The 24,223-nt window shown below is 41.8% G+C and overlaps 1 protein-coding gene across 1 annotated transcript in view; it reads left to right on the forward strand.

The window, feature by feature from the left end:
- The window catches only part of DNER (delta/notch like EGF repeat containing), a 382,981-nt gene that overhangs the window by 248,503 nt on the left and 110,255 nt on the right, over positions 1-24,223 (forward strand). Inside the window, exon 7 of the mRNA XM_061147964.1 lies at positions 6,193-6,306. Within this exon, the coding sequence (XP_061003947.1) occupies positions 6,193-6,306 (114 nt within the window). The remainder of the gene's footprint in view (positions 1-6,192; positions 6,307-24,223) is intronic.

The raw sequence follows: 24,223 nt of genomic DNA on the forward strand, positions 1-24,223 counted from the left end.
AGAAGGGTGCAGAGTCAGAGGGAACAAAGAGATGGTGGGCTGTGGTTTCTGATGTCTTAGATGGGCTCTTACACACATGGAAGACTATCTGAAATAATCTTTTGTGGTTTTTTTTTCCCTGCAAGAATTAAACTTATAAGCCATAGTGATTCTCAAGCCCCATCAAGCTTCTCCATGTGCGTTGCCTTCACCCTGTCTTTCAATTTCAAAAGAATAAAAATTCAGTTACTCAACTATCCATTTTAATTAGAATCCTGAGACTGATAGATGCTCTCATGCACCACACTTTCTCCAGAGTGACACCTTCTTTGCACACCAGCATGCTCAGATCAGCCTAAGCCAGACACCCAGTGGCAGTCACAGGGCTCAGATCTCTGTCATGACACCCTCCTCTGTTTATTTGGTTCCATCTCTTTCTGGGTTAGGAGACTCATCCTGCTGAGGGAGGAGCTTTATTATCTCTAGTGGATTTCAATTCTTCACCCAGATGAGTTAGATTTGATGCTTAGACAACCAAGGTTGTTTCCAGGAGAGAGATTTTCGGATGTCTTACAAGACCTGGGCATCCAGGGCAATTCTTCCCTTATCAGTGATGAACACACAGGGGCCATCCTTTTCTTTACTGTCTCCAACTACAGTTAGCTCTGGGCTGGACCCTCCAAATGGGTCCTGATTTCTCAGCAGATTGCACAACCCTTGGGTTCCAGAGCAATCTCGACCTAATTGTTCTGATTTTGTTTGGAACCCCCACAAAGATTGTAGCCAACTTCCTTTCTGTTTAGTTGGATTTTACATTTTTTAAGCTTCTCTAAAACATTTTTTCATCTCCCTAACTGGTTCTAGAGGTGACTTATGTGTTATTCTATGAGGTCCTCTTTGCCTTTATGTATTTCAGTTTTAACCTCTCCTATCTCGTGATTTTATAGGTGAAATTCCACTGCGTGCTCACCTCTTCCCCTCCCCTCCCTGCCAAAGCTAGTTGCTAATTTTCTTCTCAGTAGTTTCTCTGTTACACAGAGGTTTAACATTAGCACCGTCCATCTCTTTCTAGGATAGGGTCATAACTGATTGTCTTGAATCCTGTATCCCTCTGATATCCTTGTGTGGTCCTGCAGCCACAGCACCAGAACAATGCTGAAGTCTGAAAAGGAGCTGGGCCAGTTTGGCTCAGGGGGGCTGCAGCACTTTGGTCAGTGGGGAGAATGGGAGGATGAGGGGGCAGAGGCCAGGGCATGGTGTGGTTTTGAGCCATGGGGCAAAGTGCTGGGGTTTTATTCCAAGCTTTTGGGAAGCCACCCTGAACATTCTATTGGAAGGACTCCAATACTTTGGCCACCTGATAAAGAGTTGACTCACTGGAAAAGACCCTGATGCTGGGAAAGATTGAGGGCAGGGGGAGAAGGGGATGACAGAGGATATGGTTGGATGGCATCACTGACTCAGTGGACATGAGATTGATACATACACGTGTGTGTGTGTGTGTGTGTGTGTGTTTGTGTGTGTGTGTGTTTGTGTGTGCTAGAACAGATCCTCCCTGACATATACCAATGGCCACCACTTACTACTGCTTCCATCCACTGGGTTGACTCCATCGCTGGCTTGACCATCTACTAACAAGGTCCTCTGGGTGTCTGTCACTGCCTTGGTAAGATAAAGAAACATTACTCATGGTTGGCATAATTACTTCATTCCCCCAGACAGAGACTGGCTTGCAGCAGGATGGAAGGAAGAACCCAGGCAAAGCTTTAATGATGGAATCGTCTTTTTTCATTTGAAGTCCTACCGATCACTTATTTAGTTTTGACTCCATGGTTACGACATAAATTAAACAACAAAAGACACAGAAAGGGAGCTTTGTGAGCCTTAGGTATCCAGCTGAGAGTATCACAAGTAGCTCAAGGTCAGTGGTTTGTCTGACAACTGCAGGCAAATCTACTCTCTGTTGTTGTTCAGTCACTAAGTTGTGTCCAACTTTGCAACCGTATGGACTGCAGCACAGTAGGCTCCTCTGTCCTTCACTATATTCTGGAGTTTCCTCAAATTCCTGTTCACTGAGTCAGTGATGCTATCTAACCATCTTGTCCTCTGTCGTCCCCTTCTGCTCCTGCCCTCAATCTTTCCCAGCATCAGGGTCTTTTCCAATGAGTTGGTTCCTCACATCAAGTGGCCAAAATATTGGAGCTTCAGCTTCAGAATCAGTCCTTCCAATGAATATTCAGAGTCGATTTCCTTTAGGATTTTTTAAAGCATTTTATTTATTTATTTTTTAACACCCCAAACATTTTGTGTTGGGGTTTAACTTATTAACGATGTTGTGGTGGTTTCAGGGGAACAGCGAAGGGACTCAGCCATTTCCCTTAGGATTGGCTGGTTTGATTTCCTTGCTGTCCAAGAGACTCTCAAAAGTCTTCTCCAGCACCACAATTCTAAACCATCAATTCTTCAGCTCTCGACCTTCTTTATGATCCAACTCTCACATCCATACCTGACTACTGGAAAAGCCATAGCCTTGACTATTCAGACCTTTGTCAGCAAAGTGATATCTCTGCTTTTTACTATGCTGTCTAGGTTTGTCATAGCTCTCCTTCCAAGGAGCAAGTGTCTTTTAATTTTATGGCTACAGTCACTATCTGCAGTGGTTTTGGAGCCCAAGAAAATAAAGTCTGTCGCTGTTTCCATTTTTCCCCATCTATTTGCCATGAGATGATGGGACCAGATGTCACTCTCTGCTCTCTGAGGATCTAAGAAACGACTTGCTTTTTTTTAAAGAGCTCCTTGAGTCAGCTTCAGGGTCTTCATGGTTCCTTGCCCTCCACCTCTTCTCTCCCAGAGCTGACTGCAGTTGGTCAGTGAAAGCAGTGCTGTCAAGGGTGGTGCTCTTGGAACTTTGAACTCGCCACTGCCTTGAGGCCAACAGTAATACCTGGCCTCGTGTAGGCAAGCATGAGCTGACCAGCTGGCCACCTGCAGCTAAGGATGCTGATAATCCCATAATCCCACGACCCCAGCCCTACCTCTCTACCTGTCTCATCCCCAGCCACACAGTCCTCCACTGCTGTTTCTCATCTCCAATTATACTGAACTCAGACATGCCAATATCTATATGCTCTGTAGTCTAGCTAGTTACACAGGGTCTTTTTCTTTATAGTTCCATATTTCCCATATTTTAAATATCTTTAATATAATCCTTTTAAAGCTCTGAAACAGAAAGCAATGATACAGTGACTGATCCTTGACCAGTGTTTCTCACTGGCTGGGACAACTGGCATTTGAGTGATAAAACTTATTCTGGAACCATCTCAGGCAGTGCAGAGCTTCAGCATCTCTACCACAGAATGCCAGTGTGACCCCCAGATCATTACAGACAATCCCTGAACACATCACAAATGTGGTTTATTCTCTTAGACTGAAATCTTACTAAACTTGCTTGCAATATTGGAGCAGTTAATAGTACTGAAGATTCACTTTGCTTATAGGTTTAATATTAGATCAGTTAGATAGGAACAAATTAAAAGTATGGGAGGATGTGTGTGTTATCAGACAGTGTGGTTCTTAAAAAAAATTGTTGCTATTAATATAGTTTAGAGTGTTTAATTAAATTTTTAAGTGGGACCAGATATTCATTAAGGAAGGCGTTAAAAGTGATCTTTGCGAAAATCACTTTTAGTTAAGGATGTATAATGAAGTCTTTATAGGTGAAATAAAATTTTCTTTAAGATACCCATAGGGATGATATGGAAATATGAGGAGACTAGATGAAGTTAAATGGACAGAATGTTAATCTGAATTTAGACCTATTATTTGAAAATATATTAACATAAATTTGTTAGAATAAGATATTCTCTTCTGAATTCTGGAATGGCTTTCAGTCCTGGTGTTTAGATTTTTAGTTTACATAATTATCTTATTTTTCCCATACCCATGAATTAGCTAGAGTCCCCTAGACTATTCAGTTATCAATGTGGACCACTTTTAAAGTCTTTATTGAACTTGTTACAACGTTGCTCCTGTTTTTCTGTTACTTTTTTTTTGGCCAAGAGGCATGTGAAATCTTAGCTTCCCAACCAAGGATCAAACCAGAAACTCTTGCATTAGAAGGCGAAGTCTTAAATGCTGGACCACCAAGGAAGTCCTCCCTAGACTGTTTTAAAACACATTAAGAGTAGAATTGCAAGCAAGGGCCTCCACGTTCACAGTCTGTAATTTAGACTAGTTTGGCAGATCATTGAAGCTCAGGCAAATCATCTCTCTCCTAACCTCATTGATTTATTTTTGCAAATCTCAAATATGGTGCTAATGACACTCCTTCAAAACTAATAATTCAGAAAGACAAGTTTTTATGTACTTTATGTACATCCTGGAAAGATCAAAATGTTACAGTATGATTATAATTTAGTAGGAAATATCTGTGCATAAATATTTCTGATAGGAATCTCTCCAAAGTATTAATGATTATGTCACTCAAATAATATGACTGAGGGTAACTTTTTTCTTTTTCTATTTTAAATTTTGCATTTTCAAAATTTTCTTTCATAATCATTTTCTACTTTAAGCTAAAAAACGTAATTGCATATTATTTCTTAAACTTGCCTTTCGGGAGGGCTTTGTTTTCAAAGTTAACAAAATATTTGGAATTTATTTAAGGCTTCTTGGCTGCATGGGTATTCAAGTAGATTCAGGTCCTTATTTTCTCACCACATATGTGGTTATGTTCTTATCTGACAAAATCACCATTGCTTTACAGAAAAATTTACTGAGTTGGGTTTGTGCTTCAAATTAGAATTAAGATGAATATAGACCTGTGATTAAAATTATGTGTCTCAACCTCCTTAGCTTTAAAATGAAGGGCTAGGGGTTGAATCAAACACTGATGGTCTTCTAGCAGTAAAATATTACAAATTAAAAAAATTTAATACCTACCTAGCAATCTTCCTAATGGTGCTTTTAAAATTTTTTGAGAGAACAGCATCGAAACATGTATATTATCTAGGGTGAAACAGATCACCAGCTCAGGCTGGATGCATGGGACAAGTGCTCGGGCCTGGTGCACTGGGAAGACCCAGAGGAATCAGGTGGAGAGGGAGGTGGGAGGGGGGATCAGGATGGGGAATACATGTAAATCCATGGCTGATTCATGTCAATGTATAACACAAACCACTACAATATTGTAAAGTAATTAGCCTCCAACTAATAAAAATAAATGGAAAAAAAAATACGTAGTGAGATGACCATGGGAAAGTGGGTGTCATCTCAGTGGTCAAGCAAGAGGGGGTGGGAAGGAGAGGGTGGGATGTATGGAGAAAGTAGCATGGAAACATACCCACTATCATATGTGAAATAGACAGCCAATGGGAATTTGCGGTGTGACTCCAGGAACTTACACCAGGGCTTGGTAACGACCTAGAGGGGTGGGATGGGGAGAGAGGTGGGAGGGAGATTCAAGAGGGAGGGGACATATGTATGCCTATGGCTGATTCATGTTGATGTATGGCAGAAACCAACACAACATTGTAAAGCGATTATGCTCTAGTTAAAAATTAAAAAATAAAGTTCTAAAAAGTCATAAAAAAAGACATTATAGAGCCTGTTTTTCCTTAGGTCAGAAGAAAGGGACAGGGTGTTCAGTCTCAGCTTCTGAAGATTCTAATATTTCAAAATAAAATGCAGAGCTAACGGTGAAAAAAAGTCTTTGCAATAAAGAGTTTTGTAAAGCAAATGACTTTTGAACTATGTTTCTGAGAGATGGAGGCATAGAGAATGGACATTTGGACATGAGGGGATGGGAAGGGTGGGATGAATTGGGAGATTAGGACTGACATATATACACCAGCATGTGTAAAATAGTGGAATAGAGGAAACCTGCTTTATAGCACAGGGAGCTCAGCTCAGTGATGACCTAGATGGGTGGGATGGGAGAGGTGGGAGTGAGATCCAAGAGGGAGGGATGTATACATAGCTGATTCACAGTGTCATACGGCAGAAACTAATACAAAAATGGAAAGCAATTATTCTTAAATAAAAAATAAACCACTCTGTTTTTTGTTGCAAAACCCAATTAGACCAAGAAGTGCCTGGGAGACTAGTGTAAGGTTGCTGCCTTGGTTGGGTAGGTACCAGTTAACTCCATCAACTTGTGGGATGTCCTGGTTTGGGGACAAAGTATTTTATACATGTCTATCTTGTTTTCTTCAGGTTATACTGGAGAGCTCTGCCAGTCCAAGATTGACTACTGTATGCTAGATCCATGTAGAAATGGAGCAACATGCATTTCCAATCTCAGTGGATTCACCTGCCAGTGTCTGGAAGGTCAGTATCAGTATCATTACAGGAATAACTTTTGTTTTCCATTTTAAATCCTCTATTAATTTGATAACCTTTGTACTTCAATTTTCTGAAAAACTCTACTCAAGAGAACTTCCTACTTTGTCCCATTTATAAAATAAGATATAAGATGGCCCCCTTTTTTTTAAAGCTCTGTGCTAAAATAGCTTGGAAATTATGTCTGAATATTAGACATAATCTCAAAATTTTTGCAGTTTTCATTTACACATTGAAAATGAACAACTTGTAATAAAATGTAATAAAATGGAATCAAATTTCACTTGATAAGAGTTCTATTTTTCAAATTATGCATTAGGTTTTTGATACCAATTTACATTAAAAAATTTTCACCATAAAGTTCACCTGTTTTTATCTTTAATCCACTTTATGACATCTTGGACATGTATAGTCTCCTGGAAAGTCACATATTTAAGGCAATTTTTATTAAAAAATAAATAGTCATACTGTTTCAGTTTCACCTGAAGAAGCAGACAGATAGTCCTAGTTATGGAGCTGGTGTTAAGAAACAATTTTGCACTTGGAGGAAGTTTTGTTTCCGTTTCTGCTTGGAGAGATGTTATGGAAGGAATTACTTTAAACCTTTAATATGATAAGAATAAACATGATATTAAAGGTGTTTTCCCCCCTAAAACCAGCATGTAAGCTCCTTATGCACAGAAGGGCCACTGACAATTACATAGAGTCAACTGACATCCTTTGCAGAGATTACATGTTGAATCCTCGTGAATAAGGAAACATCTTTGTACTCATTAACCTGAATTACCTCCTGGCTTAGAGGCTGGACTGGGACAGTGGTACGGATGGATGTTGATAAAAGACCACTAACTCCCAGGTAACCCCAGGGCTCAGGGTGGCCAGGAGCTGTACCCATGATCGGTGCTGCCTCGTACGCTTTACGCTTTCATATTCTGAAGCCCAAACAGCGACTCGGGAAGTGGATTCTTTGTCCTGGCTTCTGCTCCCCTGGGCAGGGACAGAAGCGGGTGGCTGTGGTCCTCCTGGTTATCCCCCAGCTGTGCGTGCTTATGATAGACATGGTTACCATGACAATGGTGTTAGTTACATGTGCTGGATGGTCTCCACTCTTCTCTCGAGTGCCTTAAGCAAATGGGAAAACTGGAGAGGAGGATGACTGAGTCAGCACCAGTGGTCACTCATGTACAGAGCGCTGGGCAGTTTCTCAAAGCGTTGCCACACCCCAAACCCTGGTTGTAGGCTGGGCTTAGAGTCAAGGGAAGGTTTCAGGGTCAAAGGCTGATTGACTGCTGGCCAGTCACTAGTTTTACTCCCCAACCCGATCGATCCTCCTTTTTCTTTCTTAAGTGACTGTGAGCCACAAGAACCCTGCTTCCTTCATAGGGCCATCTTGGGATCAAATGGGATTTTGGGGAAAGGTATTTGAAAACTCCACAGTGCTTTATTATCATAGTTTTGCCGCCAGAAGGTTCAGATTGGACCCCGGAGGCTCTGAGAGGTGGTGATTTGCACAAGGTCACACTGATAGTATGGAGAAGGAAATGGCAACCCACCCCAGTACTCTTGCCTGGAAAATCCCATGGAGGAGCCTGGTAGGCTACAGTCCATGGGGTCACAAAGAGTCAGACACGACTGAGCGACTTCACTTCACTTCACACTGATAGTAAAGCCAGACCCTTGAGCCGCAGCCCAGGGATTCTGTGTTCACTTTTGCGCCATTTCTCTAGTTGATAAAGGTTTGTTGAGCAAGTCCTAATACCAGGCACTGGACTGGGCGCCGGGCTTTAGGGTCAGCAAAGCTGAGATGGCCCCTCCCGCAATGTGGACACAAATAAGTCCCTAATTACAAGCCAGAATGTGTGCCTTTAGGACGCACGAGGAGGACCTGTTTAGCTTTGGGGACCCAGGAGAGATGCCCACGTGTGGATACTGAGTGAGGAGCCGGAGGGCAAAGTTGAGGGCATCCCCAAGGAGCAAAAGGAAAAGGGAAGAAAGTGGGTGACAAGGGCTGAGTCCTCAGGGCTTTAGGACTTTGTGGGCATGAGTGGGGCCTGTCATGTTCAACCCAGAGGGGAGAGAGCAGAGCCTTAGGTCTGAAGCCTGTCTGCCTGTTGCTAACCAGTTCTATCCCTGGGCAAGTAAGAGTTCATACTTCTCTGTGTCTCAGAGAAAACTGTAAAATTGATACAGTGATAACCCTCACTTCTTAGGATCCATGAGGATGAAATGAGAAGATGCTTAGACAAGGTGCTTATTAGCACACAGTGCCTGGCTAAGTGCTCAGTAAGTATTAGGCACTGTATCATGACTGTTTTCCTAATAATGATTACTATTAAACCATTGAAAAATGTAAACAGGAATTTGTAATTTTCCTTTTATACCAGTATGGAGTGTGGGTTGGAAAGAAACAAGTGTGGAAATAAAAGACTTGTGGAAGTTTGGGAAATCCATGTTGCCTGTTAAGAAGGGAAGGTGGAATCTGAAAAGGAGAGATGCTGATGATTTGGGGGAACTTTTGAGGGAAAACAGAAGGGTCTGGGGATAGATGGATATGAAAGTGGAGGAGGAGTGACGGGGAAGTTTGTGGCTTCTGTTACTTTACTGTTGGTCATGCCATTCATGGAGGAAAAAAAATCATGGAAGGGAAGTGTTCTATTTTAGACGTGTTGAGAGAGAGATGACAGCTGGGCAGGTGCTGTGAGTCTGGGAGTGAGTGGGGCCATCTGACCATGTTTCTACTCAGAGACCTTGGTCTATAGACTGTAATTTCAACCTGGGTGTTGATAGGCTTGTCTAGGGCCCTTCTCCTTTATCCATTAGCCCATCAATTCCTTCACTCTGTCTTGATAAAGTCTAGAGAAGAAGTGAATTGAAATGATTCAGATGAATTTCCCAGCAAGGTTTTGTATGAAGACTTTCATCCACAGGTTTACCTTCAGTAAAGACTGACCAGGGAAAGGGGCATCAGTTATAGATCAGAAGGATTTATTGCCATGTTTTGAAGCCTCTCAGCAGCTGGCGCTTTAAAAGCAGCCCCTCCCATGGACCTGTTCCATGGTGGTTGTTGTAGGAATTATTTATAGAGCACTTTGCGCTTAAAAAACAGCCTGTGTCTGCAAGAGTTTTCTCCTATCAGTCACGTTGTGAGAACAAGTTTGAAAGAGTTTCAAGTCCACACAATGTTCTGAAGTTTGGAGCCAGCACTTGACCCTTGACTGCCAGCTTTTTTTCTCCCCAGTGATTAACATTTTGGCATGTTAGCGTTGTATATATGCATTTATGTATCTAGTTTGTTGTTTTTGCAAAGTAATTTGAAAGTAAATTATAGGCATCATCACACTTTATCCCCAAATAAATGAGTTTGTGTTTTCTGAGAATAAGAACATTCTCCTTGATAGCTACGATACCATGCCAAAGAAGATTAGTAATTATTTTCTAGTATTATTTGCTATCTGCCCTGTTTTAACTTGCTTCTTTGGGTATATGTGTTGGTTCTGTCTGCCTTGCTTGCCTGTGATATTCTTTGTGGGTGGGAAGTGGGTTTTATTCATTGCTCTTTTACCAACTCCCAGTATCCTATCACAGAGGTTTTAGTGCCTTTTTTTTTATGCTAGTAGGAAGTTAATAAATATTTGTTAGATAAATTAATGATAAAAGTCAGCAAATTGCTTCCATGTCCTAACTATTGAATTGGGAAATTGGGATTGACATATATATATGTGTGTGTGTATATATATACTGTTAGGTATAAAGTGGATAACTAATAAGAACATACTATATAGCACAGGGCAAAAAAAGAAGGTACAATCTATTTGTAGGACATATATTAAATTAACCTTAAAAATTCATTCCAGTATACATTAGATAGAAATACTGTTTGGTTCCACTTATACAAAGTACCGAGAATTGTCAAATTCAGAGAGTCAGAAAGTACTTTGGTAGATGCAGGGGAAGGCAGGGAAATTCAGAGTTTCAGTCTAGGAAGGTAAAGCATTTGGAGACGGATGAGGATGAAAGTTGTACGATAATGTGAATGAACTCAGTGCCACGGATCTGTGCAGTTTGTTGTTCGGTCCCTAAGTTGTGTCCAGCTCTCTGCAACCCCTTGGACTGCATATGCCAGACTTCCCTGTCCTTCACTGTCTCCTGGAGTTTGCTCAAACACATGTCCATTGATGGGTGATGACATCCAGCCATCTCATTCTCTGTCACCCCTTTCTCCTCCTTCCCTCAATCTTTCCCAGCATCAGAGTCCTTTCCAATGAGTTGGCTCTTCTCATCAGTTGGCCAAAATACTGGAGCTTCAGTTTCAGCGTCAGCTCTTCCAATGAATATTCAGGGTTGATTTCCTCCCAGATTGACTGGTTGGATCTCCTTGCAGTCCAAGGCACTCTCAAGAGTCTTTTCCAACACCACAGTTCAAAAGCATCAGTTCTTCAGTCCTCAGTCTTCTTTATGGTACAGCTCTCGCATCCATATATGACTACTAGAAAAACCATAGCTTCAACTCTATAGACCTTTGTTGGCAAAGTAATGTCTCTGCTTTTTAATATGCTCTCTAGGTTTGTCATACCTTTTCTTCCTAGGAACAGTGTCTTTTAATTTCATGCCTGCAGTCACCATCCACAGTGGTTTTGGAACCCCAAGAAAAAGAAGTCTGTCCCTGTTTCCATTTTTCCTACATCTATTTGTCATGAAGTAATGGGATCAGACCCCATGATCTTAGTTTTTTGACTGTTGAGTTTTAAGCCAGCTTTTTCACTCTCCTCTTTCACGTGCATCAAGAGGCTCTTTAGTTCCTCTTTGCTTTCTGCCATTAGGGTGATATCATCGGTGTATCTGAGGTTGTTAATTCTGCCGGCAATCTTGATTCCAGCTTGTGATTTATTCAGCCTGGCATTTCACATGATGTACTTTGCATATAGGTCATATATGTAGGGTGACAATATACAGCCTTGATGTACTCCTTTTTCAATTTTGAACCAGTCCATTGTTCCATGTTCGGTTCTAATTGTACAGTTAAATATGGTTAAAATAGCATGCTTTATATTATGTGACTTTTACCACTACAATTAAAAAAAAAGCATTAAAAAGTCAACGTTTAACTATCACTCACTACATTTAATAACTTATTTGATCCTCACAATAATCCTGTGAAGGAAATACTATCGATGTTTCCACTGAACAGATTGAGAAGCTGAAACACAAGAGGGTGAATAACTTGCCTGAGATAATACAACTAGAAATTTAAACCCAGGCAACTTGGCACTAGCATTCTTAACCCTTGGCCTATACCATCTCTGAATATATTCTTTAAAGTGAATTTTATTTTGTTTATTTTAAAATATGGTCTTTATTTTAAACTATGATCTTTATTTTAAAATACAGTCTTTAAAATAAATAAAATATGGTTTATTTTAAAATATGGTCTTTATTTGACCAAGTCATGAGTCAAATAAATTCAAAGTTTGTTGGGTTTTCAAACTTCTAAAAGTCCCTGCTAAAAATTCTTAAGCATGGGAAAAAACTAGAATTCCCCCCCCACCCCTTTTTTTGTTAAGTACAGTGAAATCCTTTTATGACAGTCCTGCCCCTTCCAGAAGGCTATTAGCCCTGGCTTTCCCTCTGGATAGTACTTTCAACACTGCTCCGTCACATCCTTGCTCTTCTCTGTTGTTTTCATCTCCGTCCTATTTCCTTCAAGGATCCTTTTCCATCTGATCTGGACTGAGTCCTTAGAGGTTGAATTACTTCCTGGATACTCATCACTTTGACTTTTGTCTTCTTTTTAACCTCTCTCCAAAAGTTCAAGGTTGTGGAGACCTGAGAGACAGCTTGTGCTGTAATTATCACATGGGCTCACCTTCCAGAAGGTATCTGCTCTTCTCCTATTCTTATATTTTTATGCTTCCATCAACGAGCCCTGCCTCTTTTTTTTTTTTTAATTTCAACTTAATATTCATTAGGTCCCTATTTGAAAAGTGCAGTTTCAGATTCTGGTTCAAGTAGGGGTGATAAGAAACAAAAGTAAATTTGTCATGAGTGCTTTCTTATGTTCAGTTCAGTAGCTCATTTGTGTCCAACTCTTTGCGGCCCCACAGACTGCAGCACACCAGGCCTCCCTTTCCATCACCAATTCCCGAAGCTTGCTCAAACTCATGTGCATAGAGTCAGTGATGTCATCCAACCATTTCATCTTCTTCCATCATCATCTCATCGTCTTCCCCTTCTCCTCCTGCCTTCAATCTTTCCCAGCATCAGGGTCTTTTCCAATGAGTCTGTTCTTCCCATCGGGTGGCCAAAGGATTGGAGCTTCAGTTTCAGCATCAGTCCTTCCAGTGAATATTCAGGACTGATTTCCTTTAGAATTGACTAGTTTGACTTATTGAGCAATAACAAAGATAAATAATTTGGAGCTGATTTTATTGCCTCTGAATATACTCTTCACATCAGTTTTGTCTTTATGTTTGGTTTACTACTTTGAGGCCCTTAACTTTTGAAATAAATGCATCTTAAATCTGAGGAGGTTTAATTATAGATACTTATCATCACTGCCTATTGGTGTTTAAATATGTATGTTTAAATATGTGAGCATATTTAATACACAAATAAGTACAATCTGTATATTACTGCCTAGCCATCATCTTTGCTTCCGCATCTCCTTTAAAATTATTTTCCCCTGGGAATTTGAAGTAGAATAAAGAATAAAAAGAAATGAGTAGTGATGAGAACATTCAGTAGTGAAGCACATTTGTCAGTCCTGCCTGTGTGACCGTTTGCATCTTGCTGGCGTGCCTCCTAGAACCTGAGGACCTTCCTGGCATCCACCTGTTAGGGAAGACAGATGCTAATCAGAGATGACGTGAGAATATGGGGCTTCATGACTACTTTGAGGAAATATTTCATCCAATGTATTTAAACGACATTCAGTTCAGTTCTTTACTGCAAAGGTATTTCCTGGTGTGATGCCCTTGGCTAGGATTAAGGCAAGTAGAATTTGTATGAACTCCTCTTGCACTACAATTATGAAGGCAAGTACTTCCACCAGGAAGAGGACTTACATGTCAGTCCTCTCACCTTTAGGATGCAAGGTAGGATCCGTTATCAGACATGCAGATCTTTTTTTTTTTTTTTTAAGACATGCAGATCTTTAAACATTTTAAAAAAATTTTATCCAAGTATAACTGATTTACAATGTTGTATTATTTTCTGCTGTCCAGCAAAGTGAATCAGTTATACATGTATATGAAAGTGAAGGTTGCTCAGTCATGTCCAACTCTTTGTGACCCCATTGACTGTAGCCCATCAGGCTCCTTTGTCCATGGGATTCTCCAGGCAAGAATACTGGAGTGGGTTGCCATGCCCTTCTCCAGGGATCTTCCCAACCCAGGGATTGAACCCAGGTCTCCTGCTTTGCAGGCAGATTCTTTACCGTTTGAACTACTTGGGAATCCCAATACATGTATATGCTTCGTGCTAATTTGCTTCAGTGGTGTCTAACTTTTTGCAGCCCTGTGGACCATAGTCCACCAGGCTCCTCTGTCCATGGGACTTCACAGGCAAGAATACTGGAGTGGCTTGACATGTCCTCCTCTAGGCAATCTTTCCGACCCAGGGGGTTGAACCCATGTCTCTTACATCTCCTGCATTGCAGGGGGATTCTTTATTGCTGAGCCACCAGGGAAGCCTATATATCTGTATATACACACATTATTTTTATATTCCTTTCCATTATGATTTATCATAGGATATTGAATATAATTTCCTGTGCTGTGCAGTAAGATCTCATTGTTGATCCATTTTATGTACAGTTGCTTGTATCTGCTATCTCCAAACTCCCAATCCACCCCTTTCCTACCCTCCCTTCCCCTTGGCAAACACATGTCTGTTCTCTATGTCTCTGAGTCTGTTTTTGTTTCATAGGTAAGTTCATTTGTATCATATTTTATTTAAAAAATTATTTGTTTATTTATTTGGCTCCACCACATCTTAGTTGCAGTGTGTAGCATCTGGTTTCCTGACTAGGCATCGAATCCAGGCCCTCTGCATTGGGAGCATGGAGATTCTGCATATAAGTGATATCACATGGTATTCGTTTTTCTCTTTCTGACTTACTTCACTTAGTATGATAAACTCTAGGTCCACCCAGGTTGCTGCTGCTGCTGCTAAGTCACTTCAGTCGTGTCCGACTCTGTGCAATCCTATAGACAGCAGCCCACCAGGCTCCCCCGTCCCTGGGATTCTCCAGGCAAGAATACTGGAGTGGGTTGCCATTTCCTTCTCCAATGCATGCATGCATGCTAAGTCACTTCAGCAGTGTCTGACTCTATGCGACCCTATGGACAGCAGCCCGCCAGACTCCTCTATCCACAGGATTCTCTAGGCAAGAATACTGGAGTGGGTTGCCAGCTGCAAATGGCATTATTTCATTCTTTTTTTTATGGCGGAGTAGTATTCCATGGTATATATGTACCACATCTTCTTTTTCCATTTATATATCGATGCACATTTAGGTTACTTCCATGTCTTAGCTATTGTAAGTAGTACTGCAGTGAACATAGAGGTATCTTTTTGAATTATAGTTTTGTCTGGATATATGCCCAGGAGTGGGATTGCTGGTTGTTCTTGTTTTAGTTAAGTCCTACCCAACTCTTCAACCCCATGGACTGTAGCCCGCCAGGTTCCTCTGTCCATGGATTCTCCAGGCAGGACAACTGTTCATGGGTTGCCATGTCCTTCTCCAGGGGATCTTCATGACCCAGGGATCAAACCAGAGTCTACTGCATTGGCAGGTGGGTTCTGTCCCACTGAGCCACCAGGGGAAGCTCACTTGTTTGTCTACTCTATGCCTAAAACCGGGTTTATTGTAGACTTACACAAGTCTTTCGAGACCTAACGTTCTGTCAAAACTTGTCCAAAATTCATTGTAGTTTTAATTTGCATTTAAATTTGAGATGTTGAGCATCTTTTCATGTGGCCATCTGTACAGATATGCAGATCATATAACACGGAAGCTCCATCGCCAAGTGTGGACAGCTGGTGCCTTTGGTGGCATGGAAATCAGGGGACCTGAATCTGGGCCTGAAGAGGAATGGGAAAGTGGCGTAGTTATGAATGTGGGTTTTTCAGGTCACACTGCTTGGGTTTGAAGTCTGGACCCACTTCTTTTATAGATTTTTGGGCTCATTTTCCTCATTTAGGAAAGGAGAATGATACTTGTAAATCCTTTACCAGTTGAAGAATAGAAAAAGCCCCAAAGCCCTTAGCACTGTGCTTGGCACACAGTAAGTGCTGAATGAATGTCTGATGATGGTGATAATGATGGTGGGGGTGGTGGGAATGTAGTCATATCACCTTGGGGGAGTCATTTCATTTTTATCTCTTCCAGCCATGCTTCCTTGTTGTAAAAGGGCTCACTATTACCTTTAAAGGTCCCTACTCCTAAGTTTTTGATTCGAATATATCAGTTTAAGAACCCCTTGCTCAGTCAATAAATCCATTTTGTTGTTTCAAGTGCTGTTTATACCGAGAAGTTTCATAACCTCTAAGCGACTCTAAGGAAAGCTTGAGTCTAAAACCTATGTCAGCCCAAAAGCCCCTGTAGGTTAAACCCCACTGCAACACCCTCCAAGGGTTTATCCAAACTATTTTTGTTTTTCTACATTTACATTTTATAGCTTTGAGGCATCTAGCCATATAAATCCTTTTGTCCAACTCAAATATCAGGGTAATGCCTTTCATCTTAAACTGATTTATAGGCAATAGCCACACATGTCATAAAATTTATCTTTGAGATAATGTGTATTGTTCAGAAACTGGGCATGTTACCCCATCAGGATTTAGAACTTATATATTAATAGTCCTGGGATTTGGTTGTTTTCCCCATGATCCTGGCATGTATGCTTTGGTGAAAGTACTCTCTTAGGATCATATGAAACTGCATGTATTTATTTAAGAAACATGCAACATGTCCTCATAAAAGCCCCAAATAAAATACTGCTCTTATTCTTTTAAAATCTGGCATTATCCCTAAATCACCACTTCACTGGGGAATTATAACAGCTGAGATCCTTGGAGTTCCAAGTGGTATATGGTTTCATCTTTTGGAAGCAAAGCAGGGTATTAAGACTTATTAAGTGTGAGTAAAAATGTTATTTCTATGTTTGGTGCATGCTGATTAATTTTTGATTTAGGGTTAAGTTCATATTTCTTTTTTGTTCTCTTTTTCCCACATGACACAGTTTCTCTGAGATTGTCCCAAAACACTGCAAAGACTGTTGCTTGCTTGCATCTCCCAGCTGCACTCACTTTAGTGAGTGGTGGAGCCTGTCCCTCACCTTTATTTCTCTTAATACTTCCCTTTGGGAACCATCGCGATACTTGGTTTAGTGCTGGCAGATGGGGGTTGAAAGTGACAGTGCGATGAGTGAATGAGGAGATAAATAATGATAACCTGGTGCTTTTCTTTTGAAAAAGATCAAGGATATACCTAGAGAGGTCACCACTAATTCTGATTTCTTAAGGTGTGTGTCCAGTCAAGCACATGAAGATTATTTACCATTATTGCAGGCAAACACCTTGAACTTCAGTTCTTTCTCTCTCGTGTCTCCATTGTGATCACGTGACATCATCAGTAACAATAACACTCGTGATGGTGTCTGCCACTTGTGGAGTGCCTACTGCGTGTTAAAGCACTGTGTTGGCACTTGAAGTTGTTCTTCAACAAAACACAGTAGCGGGGCCAAGCAGCCTTGCCGCTTGAGTTTTATTTTATTTTTTTCGCTTGAGTTTTAATCTGTTTGATCACTTTAGCACTTAGTGACTTTGGGCAAGTAAACTGAAATTCCCTATGCCTCCCTCTGCAAATAGTTTCATCAGTACCATTTTTCTAGATTTCACATATGTACACTAGTATATATTTGTTTTTCTCTTTCTGACTCACTTCCCTCAGTATGACAGTCTCTAGGTTCATTCATGTCACTGCAGATGACATATATACACTGCCATGTGTAAGGCAGATGGCTGTTGGGAAGCTGATGTAGAGTACGTGGCTCAGCTTGGTGCTGTGATGACCTCCGTGATGGGATGGTAAGGGTGGGAGGTGGGTGGGAGGCTCAAGAGGGAAAGGATTATATGTGTACATATAGTTGACTCCCATTGTTGTAGGCAGAAACTAACACAACGTTGTAAAGCAATTACACTCCAATAAAAAATTGCCCTGCGCCTCATTTTTTGCATCTCCAGAGTAAGGGTGGCGGTATTAATGATATCTACCCAATGAGTTGTTATGGACTTCCCTTGTGGCTCAGTTGGTAAAGAATCCACCTGCAATGCAGGAGACCTGGGTTCGATCCCTGGGTTGGGAAGATCCCCTGGAGAGGGAAAAGGCTACTCACTCCAGTATCCTGGCCTAGAGAATTCCTTGAACTGTATAGTCCATGGGGGTCGCAAAGAGTTGGACGCAACTGAGCCACTTTCACTTACACAGTGAGTTGTTACAAGAACTACATTAGTACACAGTGCATGTGAAAGCGCTAGTCGCTCAATTGTGTCTGACCTTTTGTGACCCCGTGGACTGTAGCCCTCCAGGCTGCTCTGTCCATGGGATTCTCCAGACAAGAACACTGGTGTGGGTAACCATTCCCTTCTCCAGGGGATCTTCCTGACCCAGGGATCGAACCCAGGTCTTCTGCATAGCAGGTGGATTCTTTATTGTCTGAGCCACCAGGGAAAGCCCTATACAGTGCATAGGAAGTGCCTAGTATACAGTAAGTGATTAATATAAAGGCCACTATGTACTCCCCACAACCGCTGTACAAGGTGGATTCTGAGGTTCTAAGTCTTGGTGGATCCAGATTTCAAGCCCAGCTTTGTCTGGTTCTGGAGTCTGTGTTCTCTCTGCTGCACCAAGCTCCTTCTCTGGTCAAGTTCCAGCTTGTGTGACAGCTGCTTGGGTGCAGCTCTGCTTTTTCTCCTGGGACTCCCAACTTCCTCAAGGCAGTGATGCTGAACTTCTTTGTATCCCTGGAGTACCTGTGAGCCATGTTGAGTTCATGAATGAATAAACGGCTGGAAACAGTGGCAACAGTATCATTGCATGTGGGAGGAAACTGTAGCCAAGATGGATTAACCAGTGTTCACTAATGTAACCAGGCGACTCTTACTGGTTAGACCTATTGCAAGCTCAGTAATAGCAGCAGTGAGGCAGGGAATTGAATCTCAACCTTTGGCTTTCAGTGACCCATTAGTGTATGGTTTAGGGGTCACCTAGAGACATGGGCAGAGTTCAGATACAGAACTTGGGGACCCTCTTCTCTAGCTGTCTTCTTTCCCAGAACCCTTTTCACTCCTCATGGGGTGCCTGTCCTGGACTCCTTCCCCTTGTTCCTTTGAAATTAATTAATTAGCTAATTAATTAAATTAGCTTCACAGGATCTTCCTTGCTGCACATGGGCTTTCTCTAGTTGCGGCAGTCGGGGGCTACTCTTGGTTATGGTGCATGGGCTTCTCATTGCGGTGGCTCTGGGGCCTAGAGTGTGCAGGCTTTGGGAGTTGTGGCTCCAGGGTTCTAGAGCATAGGTTCAGTAGTTGTGGCTCATGAGGTTGGTTAGTTTCTCCGTGGCATGCAGGATCTTCTGGGACCAGGGATTGAACCTGTGTCCCCTGCATTGGTAGCTGGATGCTTAACCGCTAGACCATCAGGGAAATCCTGATGCTAGTGTCTTGGTCTCTCTGGGCCACAGGCCCAGTTAAGGATGCCTGCAAGGTGGGGCTTCCTAAACCTGAACTTCAGCCCATGCTGACTATATTTTGACTCTTCTCCACAACCTGCCTGCTTTTGTTCTTTTTCAGAACCATGAAGTAGTGCTAGGGTGTTTTGGTCTGGAATTCAGTTATTTGTGTACCAATCTGTTTGTCCTTGGGTTTGGGCTCAGATGGTAAAGAATCTGCCTCCAATGCAGGAGACCTGGGTTCGATCCCTCAGTGGGGAAGATCCCCTGCAGAAGGGAGTGGCTACCCACTTCAGTATTCTTGCCTGGGGAATTCCATAGAGGAGTCTGGCGGGCTAGAGTCTATCGGACCACAAAGAGTCAGACTCGACTGAGTGACTAACACTTTCCCTTTCTGCTTGTTCAAAGCTTACTTTCCCACATCAGAAGCAGAATGTCCATACAGTTGTTCTTAAGAGCAACAACGATCCTTTCCAATAAAAAACAAATAATTTAAGAATAAATGGAATTTTCATTTTTTTCCTGCAACATATTTTATCTCCTTCAATGTACTCCTTTCTAGATTGTAACCAACCATTGGAGGAGGTTAGAGGGAAATTTTTGTCTCACTTGGATCACATACCATGTGATACAGTCTCGGGTCTGATTCTGAACTGTTCAGATCTAGACTCTGACTCCTACCAGCCTCTTACAGTGGAGCTCATAGGGAGACCCAGGTCTGAAATACACTGAACACATAAAACTGGGGAAGTAAAAGTGCTTGTTCACAACCTGGTCAAATTCTGTCTTTGGTTCAATAAACTTTTCCTCAGCTGTTTTCCCAATCTAGTTCTGCTCTCATGTATTATATTGAGAACAGGCATCTGAAGACAGATACTTAAGCTTCTTCTTACAAAATATGGGCTTCCTTTGTGGCACAGCTGGTAAAGAATCCGCCTGCAATGTGGGAAACCTGGGTTTGATCCCTGGGTTGGGAAGATCCCTTGGAGAAGGGAGAGGCTACCCACTCCAGTATCCTGGCCTGGAGAATTCCATGGACTGTATATTCCATGGGGTCGCAAAGAGTTGGACACAACTGAGCGACTTTCACTTACATAATATAGCCCTCTTCGGTAGGCATTTTCCCACTGCTCTTCTTTTCAATCGACCCAATTATATTTAGTTATAATTTCTAGGAAGAATTTGCTGTTTTCAGAGTCCTGTCCTCATTTTCAGCTCCTAACTAGTCTGTACTTAGCAACAATTCTGGTCACTGTGAGCCAGAACCTTTCCCTAGGATGACCTGACTCATTGGACACTGTCACTGTGTTCAACTCTCACTCTCTTTTCTGTGACAGCCCAGGACTTCATATAACATTTTATATACTTTTTCATCATTTTTCTTGATTATCAAAGAAATCTATGCTTAGATAAGCTCAAAGATAAAGCCCTATGACTCTATCCTCCAGAGAGATAATTTTAAATTCTAAGCACACATCTTTGAAATCTCCTTTTTATTATATGTTTCAGAAAACTGAAATTGGATCTCACTGTGCATTGTCTTTTGTAATGAGTTTCTAAAAGGGAACAGTGTGTGTTCCAAATATTCTTCTGTATTGTTAAATTGTTTTTCTAAAGGGTGATTATTAATTGCTGTGTTTTATTCCATCATATGATTGTGGCATAATATACTTACTAAAAGACTTAATTATTCACATGCCATTTATTGATTACCTAACTTGTGGAAATTGATCACAAGGGATCCAGGAGTGAACAAGACAGGTGGGGCTCCAGCTCAGGGGCTTATGGAAAAGTGGGTATGAGGATAGGATCTGGGGTCTGATGGGGCTGGGCTCGGGTGATTGGGTGGTTGAGAAGAAGGATGCTTCACCCAGGCTGGGGTCTGAGAGGAAAGTTAGGAAGTGTTCCGAGGATGCTGAAGTTTCAGCCAAGACCCAAAGGAGAAGCAGCAGCAAGATGAATCAGTGAGGGCTGTGGGCAAAGGCAAGAGCCTCCCAGGAAGGGGGTCAACAGCCTAGGGCAGGGGAGTGGGAGGGCGACATATTTGAGGAACAAAAGGACATTCTGCAGAGCTGGAACACAGAATGCGATGGAGGGAAGATACAGGCTAGAGGTGTGCTAGGAACCATGCTAGACATCCTTACATAATATAGCCCCTTTGCAGGCATTTTCAGACTGTTCTTTTAAAATCAACCCAATTATATTCAATTGTAATGTCTGTGAAGAATTTGTCATTTGTGGGATCTCTTCCTCATTTCCAACCCCTAACTAGCCTAGACTTAGCAAAACTTCCAGTCACTATGAGTGAGGGCCTTTAAAAGTTTTATTTTATTTTATTTTTTTTAGAGGTATACTTGCTCTACAATGTTTTGTTAGTTCCTACTGTACAAAGAAATGGATCAGCTGTATGTCTACATATACTCTCTCGCTCTTGAACCTCTCACCCCACCCCATTCCACGCACCTCGGTCATCACAGGGCACCAAGCTGAGCTCCTGTGCTATGCTGCAGGTTCCCGTTGGATATCTATTTTACACGTGGTTGTGTGTATGCATGTCAATGCTACTCTCCAATTAAACACCATAATAAAGCGATTCAGCGTCACTCAAGAGTAACTCCATGAATAACCTTAGCAGGGGAAGAAGGGTACAACTTTAGTGTTTGGGAGAGATTTAGGGCTTCCCTGATGGCTCAGTAGGTAAAGCATCTGCCTACAATGCAGGAGACTCAGGTTTGATCCCTGTGTTGAGAAGATCCCCTGGAGAAGGAAATGACAACCCACTCCAGTATTCTTGCCTGGAGAATCCCGCCGACAGAGGAACCTGGCGGGCTACAGTCCATGGGGTCGCAAAGAGTCATATACAACTTAGTGATTAAACTACCACCACCGTGGTGGCTGAAGGGGAAGGAAGGGCCTGGAGGAGGAAGAAAATCAGAGAAACCTATTAGGACTCTGTTGTCGTAAGTTAAGTGAGCTGTGCGGTGCTTAGGAGACACAGGGACATGGATGGGCGGGCCGTAAGAGGAGGGGGAGGAGGGCTGGGCAGAGCAAGCAGAGCTTTCATAGGCTTTAGGCGCCTTCTTGTATGGAGGTGTGCTTGGGTGATGAGCAGCTTTGATGAGAGGGGAGGGTGAGACATGAACACAAGGAGCCCATGGAATAGTCAGAGGGGATTGTGGAATTGTCAAATGAAAAAAATGATGCTGAGCATGGGGAGAGAACTGGGCTGGAAAGGTCCCTTTGGGAAGTTTCTGCTTATAGGTCCTAATTTTCAGCCATGGGTATACATAAGACACCCCCTCCCCTAGCCCCCATGCAAGAACGTGGCCTGGAAGAGAAGAGGGGCCAGGACAGAATGAGGAATGCCAAATTTTAAGGATCCCTGAGAAAATGGAGTCTGCCAATGGGAGATTTATTCATTTTTTATTTTTTGCTGTGTTTTATCATGTCACAGACAATATCTCATACACATCATCTGTTTCCATGGGTCAAACTCCTGGGATTAGGACTACCATTTAAAAGGGCTTAAAAGTTGTATTTAACTTTTACAAACCTGGAAACCTTGTGGTCCAGGTAAAGAGGTGTGACGTAGTTAAAGATATTCCAATCAATTAAAAAAAAATCCAAGCAATCCTTATCTTTTATTTGAAGTCTTTGAAAATTCTGCAAGGGTCTAAATTATATCTATCTCTTAGAGATGCTTGTGAAAGCTTTTCTTGTTCTACCTCATTTCCTCAGCTGTTCTTCTGCGTATGTCTTTCATTCTCCTTACTCTTATCATACATTTATGATTTTTAATTATTATTATATGTTTAGTAGGAGGATTAGCTAGGTTAGTTGGTAGCCTTTTGTCATCCATACAAGACAATTTTTAGAGCATCTCTGAATCCATTAAAAGTCTTGATTTTAAAGTAATGAACAATCCCACTCAAATAGGCTAGCAAAAACAAAGAAGAATATTGGCTCATGTTATAAATATTCAGGATGAATTCAGGCATGGCTTGATCCAGGGCTTCAATATCAATAAGCCTGAGGTTTTTTTTTTTTTTTTTTTATCTCACCAACAGTCTTATTTATATTGGGCCCACTGTCAACATGAATGGGCAGAGTCTGTCTTCTCCCAATAAATCAAGAGCCACGAGACTGACTTGGGATTGTTCTGAATTGAGACATTTGCCTACCCCTGAACCATTGTGGCTGTAGTATGGAATGCTTTGGCTGGCCAGACTTTAGATACAAGATCACCCTTGGATCTGGCATTTGGGGTCCATTCCATCAAAGTGTAAGATCTGAGGAAAGAGGCATGTTGGTTTATGAAAAGAGGAAAATTGGCACACACTTGTCAAAATAAAGGACAATGAATTTCAGGGGATTAAAAGTAGTAAATAAACATTGTAGCAGTAGACTCCTATCATACCCTGTGCAAAGATGAAATCTGTCTTGGGTGGGAGAAAAAAGACAATTATGAAACTATTATCTTTGTGACCCCATAGACTGTAGCCCACTAGGCTCCTCTGTCCATGGGATTCTCCAGGCAAGAATACTGGAGTGTGTTGCCTTGCCCTCCTCCAGGGGATCTTCCCAACCCAGGGATCAAACCCACATCTCTTATGTCTCCTGCATTGGCAGACGAGTTTTTTTTTTTTTTTTTAACCACTAGTGCCACCTGGGAAGCCAGTTGAAACTTGTAATAGTTCATGTATTTTCTTCCTCAGGACTAAATAGAAACACTGTGTCTACCATCAGAGAAAAAACTGTATAAAGGAAAGCTGGACCCTCCTTATAAAATCCTGATGACAGGCCACACCTCAGCCAATTACAAGCTGGGAACCAGGTGCTGGATTTTTAAAAACTCTCCAGGTGGCTCCAGTGCCGCCAGGGTTGAGAGCCACTTGCTTGAAGAGCAGAGCTGCAGAGTTCCCTCAGGGATTAATTTCTTGGAGCAGTCCAAGAAAGTTTCTGTAAAACCTTCTTTGTCAACAGGAGCCCTGACATTCACAAGAAAGGGGATAATAATAACCCTGGGTCTGGTATGATCTTGACACTGTCAAACCTGGCAACAGGGTCTAGCACCCCTTTGATGTTCTTTGTATGGAAGTGGAAATTAGGCATTTCCACTCACCAGCCTATTTAAAATTCATGAAAATAAGTGTTATTAAAGCAAAAAAAGATCA

This window comes from Dama dama, chromosome 8 (genome assembly GCF_033118175.1).
Source record: "Dama dama isolate Ldn47 chromosome 8, ASM3311817v1, whole genome shotgun sequence".
Classification (NCBI taxonomy): domain Eukaryota; kingdom Metazoa; phylum Chordata; class Mammalia; order Artiodactyla; family Cervidae; genus Dama; species Dama dama.